General features: G+C 41.3%; 1 protein-coding gene across 1 annotated transcript; it reads right to left on the minus strand.

The window, feature by feature from the left end:
- Window positions 1-2,295: 2,295 nt before the first annotated feature.
- Window positions 2,296-15,050, minus strand: CD5L (CD5 molecule like). Its single transcript, XM_036757837.1, is given in 7 exon segments — window positions 2,296-2,717; window positions 4,073-4,322; window positions 4,324-4,433; window positions 8,636-8,962; window positions 9,606-9,917; window positions 14,046-14,072; window positions 14,892-15,050. Coding segments are annotated over 7 exon segments (1,062 nt in total). The 5' UTR covers window positions 14,920-15,050; the 3' UTR covers window positions 2,296-2,709.
- Between the last annotated feature and the right edge of the window lie 2,690 nt (window positions 15,051-17,740).

A 17,740-nucleotide genomic window follows, 5' to 3' on the forward strand; every position in this document is an offset into this window, starting at 1 on the left:
AAAAAGATTACCCATACCATTTTATCATCAAGACTAAAGGGGAAGGAGAGTTGGTACATGACATTTTGTTTACAAACAATTGTACACTCAATGCAGCCTCTGAGGCTGAGATACAATAAAGTATGGATCAATTCTCTATCACTTGTGCTAATTTGGGCATGATAATTAACGCCAAGAAACACCAGCTAGCACCATACCATCTGCATGTAGAACCACCTGTTATAGCAAATGGAGAAATTTTGAATGTTGTGGATAAGTTCACTTATTTTGGCAGTATACTTTCCAGGGAAGTTTACATAGATTATGAGATTGATGCACACCTTGCCAGAGCTAGCTCAATATTTGGGAGTCTCTGAAGGAAAGTGTGGGGAAAGAAGTGGTATTAGGCTGCCAACCATACTGAAGGCCTACAGAGCTGTTGTGCTGGCTTCATTGTTGTATGCCTCTGAAACACGAACAATATGCCAGTGCCATGCCAGGAAACTGAATTGCTTCCATTTGAATTGTCTTAGGAAGATTCTGAAGATCTTCTGGCAAGATAAGGTGCTGGACGCTGAGGTCCTTTCTCGAGTTGAACTGCCAAGTATTCAAACTCTGCTTCAGAGAGTGCAACTTCAATGGGCTGGCCTGATTGTTCAAATGCCAAAAGTATATTTGTCTAAAAGACTATTTTACAAAGAACTCACAAGAGGCAAGTGCTCACACAGAGTCAGGAGAAGTAATACAAGGACACTCCCACAGATCGATTGAAAACTTTATGTGATATGTTCCATCCATGATACTGCTTAAAAACACCAAAGAAAATTAACATCAATGATATTATTTATTAGTGATGGAATTAAACAATCTAATATTCATTCCATGCAAATAACTATTTTGTTTTTTCACTTATGAAAATTAAAACCCACTGGCGGGCCGCATAAAATCGTACTGCGGGCCACATGCGGCCTGTGGACCATATTTTGGACAGCCCTGCACATAATTATACATATTATTAATTTTCCTAACATAAAGGATATCAGTGGTGTGACTTCTTTACTTAATTAGATAATAGTATATCTATACATATATATGTATACATACATACATATATATGCATATATACATACACACAGACCGCTTTTTTCTCCAGAGAGCCAACTGTTAAACGTTTACTAGCACTCCACTGCCTATGGTCATCAGAAGACAGAAGGTATGTGAATTCCTAGGTATTCTCTGGAATTTGAGGTGATTTGTGGACATATAGCATTCCTTGCACCTGTCACAAAGTCTTATCATGTGGGACAATAAAGCCTCTTAGATGCCTCACAGAAAGCCCCAATCTCCACATTAAAATGAGATAATGTTCATAAAGAGCTTTATAGACCTTAAGCACTGCATAAACAAGAGTTATTATTATATTACCCTATGGCACCAACCCTCTAAGCCTTAGGATGTGGTCAATAAAAGCTATTTGTGGAACTGAGGTGTGATTGTTAAAACTGACAACATCTAGCATCACTCTAATTCAGGTATCCCCAAAGACATTCTCTACTGACCCAAGGCCCTATTTTTTAAGCTTCTTTCTCAGACAATAGCATCTATCTCCCAGGGTTTTGTGAGGAGATAATATTTATAAAGTGGTTTTTAAACATTAAAGAGCTATAGAAATACCAGCAATGTTAGTTATTCTTTAAAGGGGAAGAGCTATCCGTGGGTCAAGTCCTCACATTCCATGGATTCTCTCTGATTTTTCCTCTTCTTGCTCATCTCTCAGGGGTGATCATTTATCCAATTGTCCAATGTATATTTATAGGGTAGCTATATTTACTTAAGATCCATTTCATCTACCTCTACATCAGGGATTATTAACTTTTTTGTGTCATGAAACCCTTGGGCAATCTGGGAAAATCTATGGATTCCTTGGGATGTCTTTAAATGTATAAAATAAAAAAGTCAATTATACTGAAATACAGTTGTCAAATTACTTTTAAAAGTTTGCAGAACCCTGCATTATTAGAAGTGGTTCAAAAGATACATACAAATTGGGGGAAGGATCATTTATTATAGCTGTAACACCAACGTTTTTCAGAGTGAATGAGCCAATCCTGGATCTCAGGAGATGATCTGTACCCACAGTGAATATTGCATTCCAAGCCAGGGCCTTTCCTTCTGACCAAGGATCTAAAATCTTAAGACCCCAGGGGAGGCAAAAGGCCCTGGCGTGATGAGATCAGAAACTGAGTGGAGCCAAATGCTTCTAAGGAAATATTGTCAAAGACTTCTTATAGTCTATACGAAAGAGACTAATACCTGTTTCCTTTGATGCTTTTATTAATTCACATGCACAGGTCTTGTTCTGACAACTAAGCAAGGAAAAGTACCAATGAGATAGAACTGGAGGATCCCAGGTGGATTGAAAAGAGAGAAGGAAAGTTAGAGGCTGTGCCAAGGGGTCTGCAGTCAGAGAAGACTAGAAACATAAGGAACTCAGCTCCATAGCAGGTTTGTCTTTCTTCTCCTCACACATTATGACTTTAGGAAGAAATGAAAGGGTTGATCTCAGAGTAGCAAATTATATGGCCCAGACTGAAAGACCCCTTGGTAGAAGTTAAGGAGAAGCAGACAACACCTTCTGGTCCATCAGAAGCCATGAGAGAGATGGAATCCGTGAGCCTGGCAGGAGACATTCCTGGGATTGGGCTGGGCTCTAGGCTCCAAAGAAGGGTCCTATGTTTCTGTAAAGAAGACAAGACAGTAAGGGAGGGAGCTGTGAGGCGAGGGAGTTGGGGGAAAGTCAGTCTGATGTATTTGAAAGAACATTAGATGGGGAAGCAGAGGGCATGGGTTTTATTCTCTGGTGACCTAATCTCTCCGGGACTATTTCTCATCTATAAAATGGAAGGAGTTGTGTTTTGGGGGAGGGGGAGACTAGTTGAATTCTAAGTTCTCTTTTAGCTCAAAATCCAATGAGTCCTTATGGATTGCTTTCTGGTAATCTAAAAACGATTAGGTTATAGTATAAGAAAGAGAGGGCTGTCCCTGAAGTCACCACTCACTGTTCTCATTATGTCCATGCCATATCAAAAACAGGGTGGTACAGATCCTCTAGGATCCACTTGCCTGTCTCTTGAAATGATCATAAATTATGACTCTAACTTTTACTACCTGTACAACCGGGACAATTCACTTATTCTTTCTGAGTCTCAATTTTCTTATTTGTAATATGTAGATAATAACACCATCACTACTCACCTCACAAGGTTCTGTGAGGAAAGCACTCTGTAGAGCTTTAAAGGACCATAGATAGAGAAATGATTATTACTGGTATCATAGCATTGTCATTTGTAGGTCCCAGAATTGGGTATGTGATTCAGAGGTCCTGAGCACCAGCCAGCCAGTCCCCTGACTTGATCCTCAGAATAAGGAATATCATAAGGCAGGGAGGATTTCTGATTGTCTCTTCCCCACCCAGCAGAGCCTCCAGAGAGGCAGGGCATTGGGGCTACAGAATGTTCTCACACAGGGCTTTCTTCAAATCATCCAGCAGTCATTGAAGGCTTCGGGGGATTGTGGTTGGGGGGGTTCCCACTTCATTGCCCTGGGAATGTCCATTCTAAAGAAATGGGAGCCAGGTTTTTCTAATATGATCCAGGGGCCTTCCCCAGACGTAGCCCATAAAACTCTAGGGAGTGGACGTAGGGTTGTAGTCCTTTCTCATGATCTTGGTTGGGATTGATTAGGAAGAGAGAGCAAAGTGCAGTGGAAAAATAGTGCTAGACAAGGAGTGAGGTGGACTTGGGTTCTAGTCTTAGCTCTATGTGTGATTTCAGGTTAGTCATCGCCTATCTCTGTGCCTCAGTTTCTCCATCTGTAAAAATAAGGGGGTGCACTAGACAGCCTGAGTTGATTTGTGACTGCCATTTCCTCCCCCTCTCCAACCCCAACCATTAGTGGGGTCCAATTGCAGCCACTAGTCTGACAACAAAAGGATGATGTGTTCATGGGGTTGAGTCTTCTGGGGGTAAGGGAGTGGGTCAAGCTGAGCTTAAGAGGGTGATATTGCCTCCTACTGTTAGTTGGAATCACATACCCCAACCTTGCCTTGGCTCCCCTTGTTCGTCAGGCATACCAAAACATTTCACAGACACATCCTCGCGGTGGGTGCAGTCATGGTAGCCCCAGAAACGGTGTTTACATTGTTCCAAAGATGTCTCCTTCCCCTTGCAGTGGACATCATCCAACCAGATAAGACCTTTGCCATGGCCAAAACTCTTCCTGGCTCGGGACTTCTGGGATTCAGCCTTACCACAGTTCAACTCCCGGCAAACCACCTGATCTTCCCTTTGCCCCCCAGCCATCGTTGCAAACAGAGCCCCAAATGCCTTTGTGGAGTACCTCCAGGCGACCCGAACAATTACTTCCTCCATCCACTAGCCTCAAGGCAAAGCGTTCTGGGGGAGAAGACAGAGATGAACAAGCAGTGGATGCTGTAACCCTAAAAGCCTGGAGACATATTTGGGCCCATTTTTCTTTCTTCTATTAGAATCGCCTTTTCCTTAATAACATTAACTTTTAATGACAATAGGATTAGAGGACTTAAACTGAAAGAGACCTCAGAGATCACCCAGACCATGAGAGCAGCTGATGCTGCAGGCAAATTCATATTCACTACCTCATTTGGTCCTCATAGTCCCGTGGAGTAGCCACAGGTCAGAGATAGGATTGATAGCTGGAAGGAATGTTAGAAATCATCTCGGTTTTTACCCGCACGCCCCCCTTCCATTTTATGGATGCGGAAACTGAGGCCCAGGAAGTTGAAGGTTCGTGCCCCAAATGACACAGGTAGTAACAGAACCAACATTCCAAATCTGGTCCTGCGCTGCCAAACGCAGAGCTGCTTCCTCTTTAGTCTCTCAAGTAATAATCAGGGCAGGTATTCTTATCACCATCTTACAGAGGCTCAGAGAGACAAATAGTATACCGTTGTGGGCAAACAATTGACTTTACAATTGAATCTAAGCTCTGCTCCTTGCTATGCATATGATCCCAGGCAAGTAACAATGCCTCTGGGGGCAACTAGGTAACAAGACCTCTTAGGGAAGCTAGGTAACACGGTGGATAGAGCGCTGAGTCTGGAACCAAGAAGACCGGGGTTCAGGTCTAACCTTATACACTTACCAGCTGTATGCGAATCATGACACCTCTGTCTGCCTCAGTTTTCTCATCTGTAAAATGGGAAGAATACTAGAACTGACCTTTCAGGGTGGTGATGAGGATCCAATAAGATATTCGTAAAGCACTTAGCACAGTGCCTGGCACATAGTAGGTGCTTAGTAAATGTTTCTTCCCTTCTTCCTTCCCTCCCAGCATCACATAGCCAGTGAGTGTTTGAAACTCTGCTCAATCTAGTCTACTCCAGCTGGCTGGTTGTTGTGAGGATCAGACTCATAAAATTCTTGGCACCAAGTAGGTGCTTAATACATTTTCCTTCCTTCCCTCTAGGCCTCGGTTTCCTAATTAGTAAAATTAGAAGATTGGCTAGAATCAGAGTTTCTCAAAGTGTATACCGGAGACCCCACAACCCCTTTCAGAGTGTCCATGAGGTCAAAACTATTCTCAAAATAATACTAAGGTGGTTTTATTTCTCTTACGGTATCACCCTTTAAGCTATTTTCATAATAATACTAAGATGCTTTAATTTCTATTGTGATAAATATCAATGGATAAATATGTATATATTAAAATATTAAAAATATATTAAATATTAAAACATATAACATAGTTTTTAAAAGCTCTTCAGAGAGGGGAGTGTCCTTAATTTTTAAGAATGTAGAGGTGTCCTGAGACCAAAAAAGACTGAGAACTGCTGGCCTGGACTACCTCTTCCAGTCTAAATTTAATGAAACCCCCATGGAGTAGCTAGCCAGAGAATGTTGACATCTTGCACTAGAGCAGGGGTGGGGAACATGTGGGCCTCTGAGGCCCCCACACTTGAGGACCTAGAGAGCCACATGTGACCTCAAGGCCCAAAGGTTCCTCACCCCTCCACTAGCGAAAACTTAAGGCCAGGGAAATGTAGTGATTTGCTTAAGGTCATAATGTGATAAGTGAAGGAGAGCCAGTGGTCCAACCAAGTTGCTCTGATACCTGCTGAAACGTTCTTTCTAGAATCTTTGGCTCACTTCCCATAATCCCACAAGCAGATTCTTCACCCACCCCTATGGCACCACCTCAATTCACTTGAATTCAAGGCACTGGAAAGATCTTCAAACAAGAGTCGCTGAGGGCTCAACTGCTGTTGGAAACTTCTTTTCTGTATAACCCATATAATATTCCCAGAGCTCAGAAGGAAGGGGCTGGGTAGGGAATACAGTTCTACCCCAACTGAGTTCTAGGTATTATTTTCTATTCCCTCTCCATTGTGTTTCTTTCCATGTCCCACCTTCTCTCCAGACTCCCTCCTGCCACCTCTACCTCCCCCCTCCACCTGTCCACTCCAATTTGTTGTAGTAAAAGATTTCTAAGATGGAAATTTTCCCATGATGAGCCACTTAGTTGGAAAGCTTAATTAGTACGAAAACAATCAAGTTGTTTTTTTGTTGTTGTTGGTTAGTTGTGTCTGATTCTTCATGACCCCATTTGAGGTTTTCTTGGCAAAGATACTGGAGGGCTTTGCCATTTTTTCCTCCAGTTTCTTTTACAGATGAGGAGACTCTGGTAAATAGGGTTAAGTGACCTGCCCAGGGTCACACAGCTAGTAAGTATCTGAGGCCAGATTTGAGCTCATAAAGATGAATCTTCCTGATTCCAAGGCCAGAGCTCCATCCACTGCACCACCCAGCTGCCCCTCACTTCTGTTTTACCAAGGTTTATATGAAAAAGTCTCATTATACAGCCTATCCAGGGGTTAAATTGTGCCACAAGGTGATATACAGTAATGTATAGCAGGCTACCTGGCTGCCTGGATCTAGGGATGATTAGCATGAAGAAGAGAAGATTCAGTGGGGAAAAGATAACAGTCTTCAAAGATTTTAAAGGCTCATATGTGAAAGAAGAATCAGACTTATTTTGCTTGGTCCCTGTGGACAGAACTAGCGATGGGTAGAAGTTACAAATAGGCAATTTTAGGCTTAACGTAAGGAGAAATTTCCTAAGAATTAGAGCTGTCCCAGAGCATAATGGGCTGACTGAAAAAGAAATGAGTTCCCACTCACAGGAGGTCTTCAAGCAGAGTGGATGTTCACTTGTTGGCTTGTTGGGCATCTTACATGTTGTTGAAGTGTGAAGTCAGCAAGATGGGTTCCAAGAACTCTTTTAACAATAGATTTTAGTAATTCGGTGACCTAATCTCTCTCCCTTGTATATGCCACATGCCAACCCTCTGCTGGAATCCCATCCTTTAACTCACATCCTCTAGAAAGTCATCTCTAATTCAATTATAACCGGGTCTTAATTTTTGTCTCAAGTGGTCACATGTATTTAGATTCATGCTATTTGAAGTTATAATTATGTAAAATATGGCGGTTGGTTCTAGCCAGTGGAGATGTGCAGTGGGTATTTCTATAATGCAACTACTTCAGAGGATTCATTATTTTTACTAATTGGGGCCGAATTGTAGCTAGTAATGAAGTTCCTCCCTCAGACTTCACCTAGCACTTTCTACCTCTCTTAGATGGTTACTATTCCTTATGTTTCATATAAGTTATTAGTATATGTGTCATATTTCTCCAAATTGATTGTGATCACTTAAACCCCATGTCTTATTCCCCCATAGCTAAGCATAGTTCTTTGAAGACAGTAAGCTTTAGTAATAGTTCATTGCATTGAGCTGACTCTTTCCTGACACAAGCCTTATCATGGTTTTTTATGGTTAAAAAAAAAGTTTGCCTTCCTGAATAAATAATAAATAGCTAACATTTATACAGGGCTTCAAGTTTTGTGACCATTATAACAACCTTGTGAAGTAATAATAATAACATAATAGATAGCATTTATAGCACTTTAAGGCATGCTCTAGGGGTATGGGGACCATTTAAAAGAAAGTAATGAAAACCTCAGAGACAAGTGACTCTATTCAGGGTTCAGCTAAGACAGTTCTTCATCTTTTTTGTGTCATAGCCCTTGGCATTCTGGTGAAATCTAGGGACCCTTTCTCAGAATAATGTTTTTAAATGTACAAAATAAAATACATAGGAATACCAAAAAATGATCTTGAAATACAATCGTTAAAACTTTAAACAAACAAATAAACACAAGACAAGTTCACAGATACCATATTAAGAACCCCTGAGCTGGAAGAAAAGGCTCCCTGACTCCTTGCAAACATTTCCTTAAAGAGACCAAAGAAACTTTCTGGCTAACTGGGAGAAGCTGGTCTCTTATGAACAATTTTTACAAGAATACTTAAAGTAGATAAGGCCTACACAGATAATTCAGAGTTGACTGTGGGTAAATATATAAGAAGTTTGGACTTCCATGCCATTCAGAAGCTACCATTGACTAACCACCACCTCCTGCCCCCTTCCTTCTAAAGGCAAAGTGTTCCATTCCTTGGAAAGGAAATCGAGTCTCCATCCTCTTAAGGATCTCAATATATACTGGATTAATTGCATTAGATTTAAACAGAGGTAGATCCTAGAATCCCAAGCATTACCTTCACATTGGACCCAGGTATCATCCTTATGGGAACAGTTGTTCTTCCCCATTAGTGCAAATGGACAGTCATTCAGGGATGCTTCTGACCCTTGGCATTCCACTTGGCCTGGCCAGATGTTCCCTGTGCCCTCTTGATCCTTGTTACAAGAACCCTTTGTCAAAATGGGTCTTCCACAGCCCAGCTCCCGACAGAGCACCTTGGCATCCTGGAGAGTCCAGCCTGTGTTGCACACAGTACCCCACTTCCCAGCATATTTCACCTCCACTCGACCAATGCAGGGACCAGGGCCATCGACCAGTCGGAGACCATCTAAAACTTGAGTTTCTTAAAAAATAAAACAGTGAAAAGAACCTAAGATGTTGGGTTTACAATCTTGGGTCTGCTTTTTAGCAGCAATTTATGTATTTGTTTCAATTTTTCACAGCATTTTTACATCTATTATTTCATTGGCTTTTCCCAACAGTCCTATAAGGTAGGTCTAGGTAATATCATCCTCATTTTGCAGATTGGAAAAAGAAGGCCAAGGGTTGTCAGGTCTTGGACACTGGTGACCCTCTAAGGTTTTAAGCAAGTCTCTTACTCTCTCTGATCCTTTGTTTCCTCAACTGTAAACTGAAGATAATACTAACTTGTACTACCTTGTAGGACTGATCTGAGGAAAGCACTTTGTCAACCTTAAAAGCACCATTATAACAATTATTATTATTATTATTATTATTATTATTATTATTATTATTATTATTATTATTATTATTATATCCTACACTCTCTTACCCTTCTGCCCTCCCTCTCTCTCTCTCTCCATTCTGTATTTGCTCTCCTTCCCGCTCTCTCTCTCTCTCCCCCCTACCCTGGTGTCTCTCTATGTACCTCTCTCCTACTTTCTCACTTGAGTACTCTTTCTCCCTTCCTCCCTCTTTCTGTCCAGGGCCCATCCCAAGCCCTCAGCTAGTCATTAATAACTCACCTTCACAGATTGCCCCTGCATCTTCTTCATGATCATTACATTTTACAACATCTTCCTTACAGTCTGCCAGTGACTCTTCTGTCCCTTGGCAAATCAGGTTCCACATGAGCTGGTCTTCCTGGGCTTTTGGTGAATAGAGTCTGCCAGCACGTACTCCCACAACTGGTCCACACTGTAGCTCCTGGCACACTATAGCCACTGCTTCTTTCGTCCAATGGTCATCACATACAGTGCCCCATTGCTCATCCTTCCACAGCTCTACCCGGCCTTTACAACGGCTATGACTTCCCACTAAACGCACACGAGGGAAGTCTGCAAATGACCAGGTGAGGGAATGACCAGGGAAGGAATGAGAGACATAACATGATCCCGCAGGACAGATCTAGGGAGGTACACAGCCAGAACCATAGCTAGGAATTTTTACACCTGGGTCTTGCTGACAAAAAATGGCACAATTGGGATAAAAACCCTATTTCATTTCGGGGAGAAATAGAAAACCGCTCTGCAAGAGGAGAAAACAAAACCTCAGGACACATCAAGGCCATTGCTTGGGAGACTTCCCACCCCTGAGGAAACAGGCCCTCAGTTAGCTTCTTCTTTAAACTATTCATTCTTGACAACTAGGTGCTAAGGTCAATTATGTTTCCATACTTAGCATCCAGGTCAATTGATTACTTCCGGGATGGAGTTATAAACCTAGTAGCAAATAGATATATGGCAACCTCATCTCCTCACAATTGTCATATTAGTGATAATAGGGACCTTAGGGATCACTTAGAGTCATAGAAGCCCCAGAGCAAGAAGTCACAGAGGAAGGCTCATCTAACTCCTACTGAAGGTGAGGCTGACCTGAGGTGTCGTCTGGGGAGCACTAAACAGGTAGATTTACACACTTTTGGAACTAGGGAGGACTTTGGAGACCACCTTGTCCAATGCCCTCATGGTGGAAGAGAGGGAACAGAGGAATGGAATTAGTATTAGAGCTGGGTGCCTTGATTACTAGTTATTGAAATTTGACTTCCCTTGGAGAAACTGTCTCTTCCTTCCTCTGGCTCTCATTCCCTGAGACTCCAGTTTTTCCAGGACAGAGGCACCAGATCTCATGACTCAGAAAAAGCAGCTGAGCAAGAAAGGGCTCCCCTTGGTTTTGAGGTTCCTGGGATAGAAGGCAGAAGCACACCCAGGAAAACACAGCTCTCCAGCAAGGGTTGAAGGACTGGTGCCTTCCTCTGCCTCGCCCTTTGTGATTGTCCTTCCAGGACTGACATTGAAACATCTCTCTTTCCCTGAAGCAGCCCAGTCTCTATCTCCCACACTCCTAAAATACCTCCTCACTCCACAGGAAGATCCACCTTATTTTCAACCCAGATTTCTTGCTCAATCCCTTTGGGAAAGTCCGAGAATATGGGGAAGGAAAAACAGAGGGAAAGAAAAATTTGTAAACTCAGGGAGGCAGGGAGGAATGACCTAGCAAGGACTGAAATGCTGTCTCTCTTTACCCATCTTTCTCCACCTGAGGCTCCAGCCAATCAGAAGTGAGGGTAGGGAAGTTTCCTAGTCTGTCTCCAGCATCATTCTGTGAAGCAGCACCTGAATGGCCACCCCTATCATTATGGAATGGGGCAGCCTTGCTCCCCTGGGTCAGAGACTGGATCCTGCTTCCTTAAATCCCACAAGACTGTGGAGCCTCTCTCCCAGAGGCAATCTGCTCCTGCTCCCATTTTTACCATTCTGTAGCTGTCTCCCTGCTACAGCACACATTTGCACCCAAGCCCAAACACCAGGCTCAGCTCCAGGTCTTTTTCCTTAGAGGATCATAACTTCAGAGCTGAAATGGACCTTAGAGTCCCCTTTTTCATTTCACAAATGAGGAAACTGAAGATTCTACCCAAGATTCTACACTGACAAATGTCAAAGCCAGGGTCCAGACCCCAGGGGTTCTAGTGCCATATTCAGGGCTGTCTCCCTGTACCACACAATCTCTTTCAGGCACCAAAAAAAAAAGTCCTTTTGCCAAGGGGTGAATTTTTCATTCTTGAGGGGAATTCACAACCCTGGGGAAAAAACCTTGGTGGCCCCAGGCTATTTAAATCTGCTAAACTTGAAGCAGTCAAGAAGACAAAGAGTTTGAATGCTGCCTCAGATATACACTGACCGTGTGACCCTGGGTGGGTCACATAACCTCACAGCATCCCAAGCAACTCTCTGAAACTAGAAGTTGCCAAATAGTTGCTGACCTACACTGATGGAGAAAGTTTGCTCACCAAGAGTTTCCTGTATCGCTGAAACAGCAGGAACTCCTAAGCACGCAATTGACAGTTTTTCTTGTTCACTTGTTTTAGTGCTGTCCAGCTCTTTGTGACCCTCAGTCCTACTTCTAATCCCATCCACTCCTTCAACATCCCTGTGCCCCTCCCCCACAAAGCCCTACTGATTTCTTTTTTTTTTTTTTGGAGGGGGAAAGCTCATATTTGATTCACACCAAAGCCAGGTTTGGTTCTGATGAACCTGTAGGTTTCAGGCTTCTTGATTGTGAGAAGGAATGGCCAGAGCCTGGGAACACCAGTCTTTAGGGAGACTCACGGAGGACACATGGAGGCCACGGGCCTTCATAGCACTTTAACTTCTCCTTGGACAAACTACAAAATGGTGAGGTGGATGCTTTGAAGCTAGGATTGTTATCAGGTTCACACAGAGGTAGCCTGGAAAGTGTAAGGAGTTTTGGACCTGAAGTCAGAAGAATTAGTTTTAAATTATGACTGGATTTAAATCCTTTACTAGCTTTCTGACCTTGGGCAAATCACTTAAACTCTCTGACTCTCAGTGTGCTCATCTGCAAAATGGAGATAAAAATTCTCATTATCATACAACCTACCTCACAGAGATGTCTTTAAGAAAGATCTTTATAAACTGTAAAGTGTTTTTTAAAAAAAATAAGCTGTTGTTATTCATTACAGTTAAGATTACAAATGTTCAGGAGGTATGAAGAATTTGAGAAATAGATTGAGGATTAGGAGTAGGCTTGATATCAAGCCAATCATTAAATCTCTCCCCTTGAAAAAGGAGGAAATAATATAATATTATATTAATTATATTAATTATTATTGATATATCAATATATAATTGTTAATATATAATTAATATATTATATTAATAGCTTATATAATAATAATAATAATAATAAATTACAAATATATGCCACTTTACAATTTAGGAAGGAAATTTCACCCTTTACCTCATTGAAACAACAATTCCTCAAAGTCCAAGAAGACAACCATTCTGCACCCTAGCCATCCAGTTCCTTAACCTTGTCAACCTTTAGTTCCAATTACTTCTGCAACCCTGAAGCACAAACACAACCAGGATCTGAATGTCACTGGATCAAGATCTTGATCACTTTCTACCTACATGTGCCATGCTCTTCTTCCTGCTAGACCTGCTCTTATCTCTTCAGTCCCATAATGCTCTGTATTCTCCCAGGCCATCAAGTTCCTTCTGTATTCACTTGCCTCATAAGCCAGCCTGGGATCCAAGATTCTCTGAATAATACCTCAGATTCCCTTTTCCCCCTCTCCTTTTGAGAATGAGAAGGATGGAGTGACTTTTAATTACCAGGACTAAATCCCAGGTGTCTACTGCCTCTTAGATTTCTAAGTTCTTTCCACTACCTCAACAAGACTCTCAGTGCTCCTTGGGAATCCTTTTTGTTAATTTTTAAGAGATTGTCTATCTGATAGACAATAAACTCTGATATACTCTATCATATTACCCACGGGGACTGACACAAGCCTTTTATTTCATTCTCCTTAAGCCCCACAATTAAATGCTGTGGCCTGGGATAGGCCTCAGATTCTAAGAAGGAAGGACTGAGTAACCCAGGGACTGGAGACACAGAAATGTGCTGGCTGGCAAAAAGGATGCACTCTGGGCTAAGAGCCACAGCCTTGTAGAGGTCTCAGGGCTGGAGCAGACTTGAGAAATCACCTAGTTCCATTCTCTCCTTTTACTGAAATGGAAACTGAGAATGAGAGAGGAAGAGGAAGTAATTTGTCAAATATCACCCAGTGACTTAGTAGGAGTCTCATATAAGGGCTAAAATGCATCAATAATAAGTAATGAGAGCCTGGGAATCCATGACCTAATATACACCTACAAACTTTCTAGAAATTCTGAATTCAAGCAACCAAGTCATCAGTTTGTGGTGAAAGAATCCTGGGAAGAAGCAAAAATGGAAGGAGTAGTATGAGAAACCACTCTCTCCTTCTTCTATCCATGGGGGTGAAAACAGAAAGTTATTGGTCAAAGATTCTCCTCTCTGGTGGTTGTCCTTGGGCTGTGATACCTCAGATGTCTCCCCATAGCTTAGGAATCTTCTAAACCTCTTCTCTCCTAGCTGGGGGATCAATTTCAGGGGCTCCAAGGTTAAGTAAAAGCTCTTACCTGAGAAGCCAAGTCCAGAGCCTATGGCTGGGGAAAGAAAGGAGAGAAAAAGGTGAATCAATCAGGAACATTCATGAACCCTAATAGGGAGACCACACTAACTTATGTACACTGAGGTGATTCGTAGAATTTCAAGAGAGGTGCCCTGCCCTTCAGGCACTTATAGGCTAGTTAGGGAGGCAAGATGTGTACATAAAAACACATAATGTCTGAGCCATACTGGACAAGCCATTCCATGGCTCCTCAGAGGAGGGGAATATCCCTGTGCCCTGGAATGCTTAGAGAAAACTTCATGGAAGACGTGGGTCTATTCTATGTCTTGAAGGATTCAGATAGACCAAGAGGAATGAGGTGGGAAAGGGAATCACAGGAAGTAAAAACAGCCTGTATAAACCATGAAAAAGGAAATTAGATAAGATGACATGAAGCAGTCACGCATTTTTTATTTCCTTGCTCTGCTTCTGTCCATCTTTGCTTCAGTCAATTGCTCAATATATGTTTATTAAGTGCTTATTATGTGCCAGGCATTGTGCTAAGCGCTTCAGACCATCTCTTTGTGCTAAGAATAGAGAATAGTTATGGGTGAATTCCTTTAGGATAAAAACATTAAATGGCACAAACCCAAATTGGGCAAGACTCTTAAACAAGATAGGAAAAGTACATATTCATATTCAAGGTAAATATGGGCCAGGAAGTTTAAAAAATGCAACAACAGAAAGAGAAAGAAATCAAACACATAGAACTATGAGGAGAGAAGTTTGGAGCCTTCTATGTGAACAGTCTCCCATATGTACAATGTGGCTGTGAGGAACCTAAGGCAGGAAGGAACAAATTAAGAACACTTACCAAGCATCAAGAAGAAGAGTAGAACCATGGTTTGGGTAGTGCCAGTATGACCTAGGGTCAGAATAATGGCAGAAGGAGGCCTGGAGATAAACAGCTTGTGGTCAGCTCCAGCTTAGAGTAGGCAATTAAGTACTGTAACCCAGTACTGGGCTGAAATATGTCAGATGATCAGGGGTCAATGGGTGGGGCTGCATGGAGCTGAGGCTTGCTGAGTCTAGCATATATCAGAAGGAAGGAAAATGGTGGGGACTGGTGCAAAGGCTATGAAAGAGAACAGCTTGCCACTCGGACTTCTTTCTTTTCGTCTTTCTATACAGATTGTCGCCCTGAACTTATGATGAAAAATGCTATCCATTCCCAGAGAAAGAACTGATGGTGTATGAATACAGACTGAAACATACTTTTTCAACTTTATTTTTCTTGAGGTTTTCTTTTGTTTGATCGATGTTTTCTTTCACAACGTGATTATTATGGAAGTGTTTCATATGACTACACATGTATAACCTATATAAAATTGCTTGCCTTCTCAATTGGGGGAGGGGGAAAGGGAGAGAATTTAGAGTTCAAAGTTTTAAAAATGAATGTTAAAAATTGTTTTTACATGCAACTGAAAAGCATAGTGTTACAACACTTCATGGGATCTCTGCTATGATCTAGGAGGGTATTCTCATCAAGGATGCAGATCGCAGCGCATCCATGCTTGCGCATCATGCATGATTATTGGCCATCCCCTCCCATCAGTTTACCACAAGGATCTCTCAACATGGTGGGAGCCTTCTCTTCATGTATCAAAGATACTAATGGAGCACTTTACTATATGACCTGCCTATCTTCTTTTTCACTCACATATCTCTTCGATGACATTATTTATAGAATTTCTTCCACCTAATTCTTATTTGTAACGGGTTACCCACCATCTGCTCATATCCACTATACACCAGGCCAGTATCTTTTGGATGAAGCTAAACTTCCATTGTTCAGATGATGCAGTGTTCCATGACTCAGACATAGAATATGATCAGAAGAACATTAATATTAAAAGAATGGACCTTTGTTTCAGGTGAAGCTTAGGGCTATTAAAATCTTTTTGCTTTTTTCCAGAAGCAATCATCCTCTTGTCTTCTTATTTAATTCCAGGTTCAACTCACTGTCCACTTGCAGTGTCCATCCAAGATAAAAATACAGATTGATCATTTCTCAACATGGTCCATTCAACTGAATAACAAAGTTTGGATAAAAGTTATTTTTGACCCATGAGTTTTCTGTGTGGATAGCTAGGTGCAACTTTTTGCAATGATTATGGATCTCATCCAAGATGGTTTGCCAAGCTCTGAAGATTGATGTAACCAGCACAATATCAGCTGTGAAGAGGAATATCTACAGACTTCACCATCTACAGGGATCCTCCTCCCACTTCAAATGCAGACTCTCCACCAGATCCCCTCCATTATAAAAGCAAACACCTTTGGCAAGTCTATTGCATGCCTCACTTTCTATGAACAAGTTTATTTATTTTGCTTTTTATCTTTCAAGGACTCTTAGAATTTTAATATATTAATGGAAACTCTTTGTTGGATGGGAAACTATAAGGTGGTGTTTTACTGCACAGAAGTTACATGACTTGCCCAATTTCACTCAACTAGTAAGTGTATGAAACTCATATCTTCCTGACTCCAAACCTAGCACTCTATCCACTGCATCATCTAACTGCCTTTTTCAAGGGTGCCCTCAACGCATGTGCTGATTATTCTCATAAATTGTTTATATAGATAGGAAAGAAGGCATGTGGACCGATAACTACTGATGTTTACTTGGGCATCTTTTTTGGTAATAATAAGTTCTAAGGGTTTTTTTTTCCCATGCTGTTGTGTCTTTCCCTCATGCAGATACCTTGAGAATTGATCTCTCAATGCCTTAAAATTTGTATTGCCTCCAGCAAGGACCTTTTCTGTATATATTTGTTCCCATCTAGTTGATTTTCCCATTTTGATCTTCAGTGCTATTTTCACTTCCTCTAATACAGAGATTCTCAACTTGAAGTCCCCTAAGAGGTCTATAAATAGATTTCTGAAGGTTTGGGAACTTGAAAGGGGAAAAATATATTTTTATTTCACTTAAAGCCTTTGGCTTTCTTTGTAATCTTATGTATTTGATTTTATGGATTTAAAAACTATTATTCTGAGAAGGGATCCATAGGTGTCACCAAGATACCAAAGGGATCCAGGAAACAAATGAGGTTAAGAATCTTTATTCTAGAAGTATATCTAGGGCTGTGACGTTAGGTTCTCAATGTGGGGGAAAATAGTTTGTTATAAAAATCTTTACAGATCTTCCCATTTGCCCTTCTTTCCTTCCATTCCATCCATTCGTAAATGCCCTCAGAATGACACTGTGTAGTTAATTCTCTTGTCAAACTGTCCTTAAAACTTCTTGGAGCTTTAAGAAGTCAAAATGCTTTTAATCTTTCACTAGCCTTCTCCAAAAGATTTTAAGCCAAGTTAGAAAATGATATGGCCCTTGGCTGCTACAACTCTCCAGTCGGCAAAGTCTTTAGTCTCTTCCAGGCTCTTTTTTTGGAAACTGAAGTATGTTAGTGAAACTTCTGTAAAAACTGTGATAATTGACACTGACTATGATTTCCTTCATCCATTTCCCACTTTGGAGCATTAATAACTCATTTAATTAGGCCGCTTTGGTTACATGCCATATATTTCCTACAATTTTATTCTTTCAGCATTCCGTTCCTTTTTCTCTTAGGCAGCTGATTCAGGAATATTTCCCACATTACTAATGAATTTAGTCCTACCTTTTAAAACATAATCAGCTTCATTTTCTTAATTTTGTTTTGT

The sequence above is a fragment of the Trichosurus vulpecula genome, chromosome 4 (genome assembly GCF_011100635.1).
Source record: "Trichosurus vulpecula isolate mTriVul1 chromosome 4, mTriVul1.pri, whole genome shotgun sequence".
In the NCBI taxonomy this organism is placed as follows: Eukaryota; Metazoa; Chordata; class Mammalia; order Diprotodontia; family Phalangeridae; genus Trichosurus; species Trichosurus vulpecula.